This window comes from Aegilops tauschii, chromosome 4 (genome assembly GCF_002575655.3).
Source record: "Aegilops tauschii subsp. strangulata cultivar AL8/78 chromosome 4, Aet v6.0, whole genome shotgun sequence".
NCBI classification, from domain to species: domain Eukaryota; kingdom Viridiplantae; phylum Streptophyta; class Magnoliopsida; order Poales; family Poaceae; genus Aegilops; species Aegilops tauschii.
In genome coordinates this window covers 112553780-112558569 of record NC_053038.3, presented here as the reverse complement: position 1 = coordinate 112558569, position 4790 = coordinate 112553780, and the positions used below count along the sequence as shown (strand labels likewise).

At 52.4% G+C, this 4790-nt stretch overlaps 1 protein-coding gene across 1 annotated transcript; it reads right to left on the bottom strand.

The window, feature by feature from the left end:
* Window positions 1–727: 727 nt before the first annotated feature.
* LOC109773624 (cell division control protein 45 homolog) lies at window positions 728–2985 on the bottom strand. Its single transcript, XM_020332327.4, has one exon. It carries the CDS (start codon window positions 2916–2918, stop codon window positions 1065–1067), a length of 1854 nt encoding a protein of 617 aa, XP_020187916.1. The 5' UTR covers window positions 2919–2985; the 3' UTR covers window positions 728–1064.
* Window positions 2986–4790: the final 1805 nt, after the last annotated feature.

The window sequence follows — 4790 nt, the reverse complement described above, 5'->3', positions numbered from 1 at the left end:
ATAAATAGATGTCAACATAGGATGCAAGAGTTACCGTACAAAAAGATCATCTACTTATTTATCAAGTCATAGATAATTGAGATGATCCACACAGATAACAAACACTGCATGTATATATTTTTATACTGTACTCCTTATGGGCCTATGAATTTGTAATATAGTTGATTAAGGTGCCAAGATTTCCATATTATGGAACTTGGTTAGCGCAGTGCAACTGGCATATCAACCAACATGGTCTGAATCACACAGTTTCATGCTTGATAAAAAAAATTGAAGTCTATTCTTTCAGACTAATCAAGTTTGCAACAACTAACACATTTGAGTGAGAGCATTCAACAAATTGATTATATCTTTGTGGAACAACAAAATAAATTATTTGCTGCAACAGAAGGGCTTTGTTTTCCATAGCATCGTCTTTGCATTGTAAGAACTAAGAAATATATGGGAGAGGAGGATTGGGTAAATGAAATTCTTACAATGATCTACTGAATTTGTGGAAGGATATTAATGTAAAATCAACCACCAGAAGTATTATACATTTATTAACATCTATCCTGATCAAGAGACAACCAAATGCATCCACATGATTTTAATTTAAAACAAATATGCATTTAAGTTAGCTTGTGCTAATAACACATTAACACCACATATTCAAAAAAAGGCTCGTTAGTTTACACACTTCAAGAACTTCAAGTAACTCTAGTGGCACAAAAAGAGGAGACGACACTTTTCTATAATCAGAAGGCACGTACTTATGCAAGCACAGATACAAGGTACACTATCAGGTCAACAGTACCATATACCTTGTCCATCTCCATATTGTGACAAGGTTTGCATCTGAATTTTATTGATCTATCATTTGCTAATTGAATTGGCTAAACAGTGGGAAAACCTCCTTTCTCGCTGCAAAACATGATCATGAAAAAGTTCAGGTGGATAAGGAGAGAATACATGTCATGTACCGCCAGGACTGAAGCTCCTATATTTGGAGGCAGAATCAAGCCTCAAGTCCCTTCTTGTTTTGGGACTAAAAGGATAACTAGCATAGACAGCGCATGCCATCATTACAGCTTCTCCGTTAACCGAATCATGAAAGAACTGACAGCAACAACGTCAAGAACAATCCATGATGACTCAAACATGTCATGGAAATAGTCTGCGCCAATCTCCCCTGCCGCTGACCTAAATGCATTACCGAACGAATTCCCCTGAACTGCCCCAAGCCTGGGCTTCCCCCATACCCCAACTACCAGCACCTTCTCAGGCTCCCTCCCTAAGCAAGCACACACCAGTGGCTTCGTCCTTGCACCCCGTTCCTTCAGTGCATCCATCAGGAAGAAGCAGAACTTGGTAAGCGCCTGAGGGTGGCACAGCTTGCTCGTGTCCACTGGGTCATCGAGCTTCACCCACCTGAACTTCTTTGCACTCCGTATGAAGCCGCTCTTGGTAATTGCCGAGCTCCCTTGCCTCAATATAGCCCTCTGTATCTCAATTGCAGATTGCATTCCTTTTTGCAGCTGATCCACATTGCTCGGAGACAGCGCAGAGTATGCAACCCAGAATTGCTCAGCAGCAGAACACTCCTTCGAATCGTTGGACTCGGCACTCATACATTCAAGCAAAGCTGTGACGCCATACACAACATCCGCAGCACAGACCTTGGACTTGTACCCGTGCACCCGCAGGAAGCTTCTGTAGTAGAACTCGGTGAGCCCATACTCCGGCAGGAAGCGGTCAAACTCATCGCGCATCTTCCTCTTGACCTCCATGCTCATGTACTGGAACCCCTTCTGGCAGTCGGCGAGCGGGAACCCCATCCTCGCCAGAAGAAGCTTCAGCTTCTTGAGCCCGTTGTCGCTCCACGTCTTGAGCCTCGTCGCGACATAAGAGGAGCAGACCATGGAGTCGAACAAGGTCCACTCCCGCAGCAGCATAAGCCTCGGCTCGTCCTCGTAGGCGATGCGGGAGGTCTCGGGCGCACGGATCCTGGTCCCGTCCTTGAGGGTGACCACGGAGCCGACGCCGGACGGATCGAGGTTGCCGGATCCGTTGATGTGCTGCTCGAGCTCCATGCCCGCGTCCTGGTAGCGCTCGTTGGTGATGCGCTCGTGGACGAACTGGTCGGTGAGGGAGACGCAGGCAAGCCAGAGGAGCTCGTTGGTGTTCCTGCGCAGCGCGTGGGCGAGGTCGTACATGAGGCACCCCGACGGCTTCCCGTGGAAGGTGCCGAGCCGGTAGTACTCCCGCCGCAGCCTCCCGAACAGCCTCACCGGATCGTCACCGTCCGCCTCCGCGTCATCGGACGCCCACCGTCTCTTCCTCCTCCCGCCCTCGGCGCCGGAATCGTAATCCGAGGTATCTGACTCCTCCTCCTCGGAGGCGCGGAGGTGGTCGTCGTCCGCGTCCCCCTCGGCCGTTAGGTCGGAGGCGTCGGCAAGGGAGGACGCGTCGAAGTCATACGACAGGTCGGCGGCGCGCTCGTCATCAGCGGTGAAGAGCACGATGACGCGGTCGTTCCCCGCGGCGAGGTTGCGGAGGTTCACGGGGCGGTGCGAATCCACGACGAAGGCGGTGGAGCCGCGCGGCAGGATGCCGCGGAGGAGGTCGGAGCGCGCGCCCCAGTTGATAAGTAATACGCAGAGCGGCGGCGGCGACAGGGGTGAGGACGCAGTGGCGCCCGAGAAGGAGGCGAGGAGTTCGGCGGCATCGGCGGTGGAGGCGACGGGGTAGACGGAAAAGCGGACGGAGTCGGCGGAGAGGACGTGGGCGAGGATCCTGAGCGCGCAGAGTGAGTCGGCGTCGGCCGCGGACGGGAGGATCAGGAGAGGGGAGGCGGAGGCGGAGGAAACCGCTGCCGCGGCGGCGGCGGCGGCGCGGAGGCGGGCGTAGAAGGAGTCGGCGCGGAGCTCACGCACCATTGCAGCATGAATATCGAAAATGGAAAATTGGAGGAATGGCGGAGGGGGGTTTGGACTTGGATTTGGATTTGGGTGTTTTGTTGTGCGGGAAGGGATAGCGGCGACAGCAGGGAGGGCGGGAGGAATTCGGAAATTTTCGGCTTTCGGAGGGAGTGAAGGCTCCGCGTTTTCGGATTTGGGGATCGATTCGAAAATGTGGGCTCGCTTTTACACTATGGCCTGTTTTTCTAAAGAAGAATACTTTTTTTTACATCAAGAATAATTGTGTTTTCTAACACACACAAACGTTTATACATAAGTACATATACTCATCTTTTCTCTATCCTATAAAACACTTAATTGCTCATGATAGTATGTCTGTCATCCATCATTTCTGATCATCAGATTGCATCTAATAATTAGGGCAGTGATCTGCGCCGGTGGCCGGCCGAACGATTCGGCCGGTCGCCTGCCCACCGTCAGATCGCTTTGCCTGGAGCCGTTAGATCACACACGCACGAACAGCAGCATCGCCCCTTTCTCGCACGCACGAACAGCAGCATCGCCTTCATCCATCCGCCATGGACGCTGCGAGGCCTGACCTTGAAGAATCACCAGCTCGCCGCCGGTCGCCGCCCGGTCGCCGTCCTCGCCCCCGGTCGCCGGCCTCGCCCCCAGTCGCCGCCCGGCACCCCTGGTTGAAGCTTTTCTTGTCATTAGCTCTTGAAGCTTTTCCTTCTGCCCGTTGAAGCTTTTCCACTGCCGCTTGAAGCTTTTTCCACCATTGAAGCCTTTTTCCCGCGGTGGCAGATTTCTCCTCATGCCGCTCAGAAGCTTTTCCATTGCCGCTAGTAGCAACTTTATACACCGGTTGTAGCATTTCTCTACCCTGGTTGCAGCTTCTATCGCGTTGGCGTTCGTAGCGGACAGTCAACTGGTTCCAGCAAAAAACGATGCCGGATGTAGCAAAAAAAGATGCCGGATGAAGCGAACAATTGCTTGTCCAGCAAAGAAGACTTTGATGGAAGCATTTTTTGGTGCTACTTCCAGCAAAACACTGCGCCGGTTCCAGCAATCCTAATCCCTGGTTGTAGCAAAAGAACATCATGGTCGTCGCCCGCTAGTTGTAGTCATCGTGCAAGTCGTGAACATTAGGGTCTTCGGTTGTAGCAAATCACCTCGCCGGTTCCAGCAAATGAACACCGTGGTTTCAACATTTTTCGTTGCCGGTTCCAGCATCTAGCGAGAGCGGGGTACAGCATCTGTGGGCACGTGGTCCCCGCGGTCACCACCTTGTAGTAGCAAAAAATCATGCCGGTTCCAACATCTAGCCAGACAGTTGCAGCATCTGCAGGTGTGGTCACAGCGGTCACCGTCCGTAGTAGCAAAAATTATGCCCGTTGTAGCACTTTGGCTCACCGATCGTAGCATATTTGGATGCTGGTTGTAGCACCGCTTGCTTGTCAGAGGCATCCCGGTGCTTGGCCTTGTTGCGCACGGCCATGGCGAAGGGAGCGGGCATGATGACAGACGCATCCATGGCGACAACGGGATCTGAAGGAGGAAGACCAGGAGCGCGGCTACCCCCGAAGGAGGAAGACCAGGAGCGCGGCGACCCCCCGTGCGTGGATGCGGCTAAGAGAGAAGGGGATTGGAGAAAAGAAGATAAGGTGGGGGCAGGGGCTCGCGCGAGGCATACGATGGCCTCGATCGAGTGGCTCGCGCGGGACCGGCGCAACGGTTCGGCCGGCGCCCCGGCCACAAACACTTCCCTAATAATTATGGGCGAAATTGTGACATTGTTGCAACAAAACCTCACTTCTCTACTCTAATTTCCTGAAAATATCCTGAAATCAACCATATCCCTTCCTCACCTCATTAAAACAACCCGAG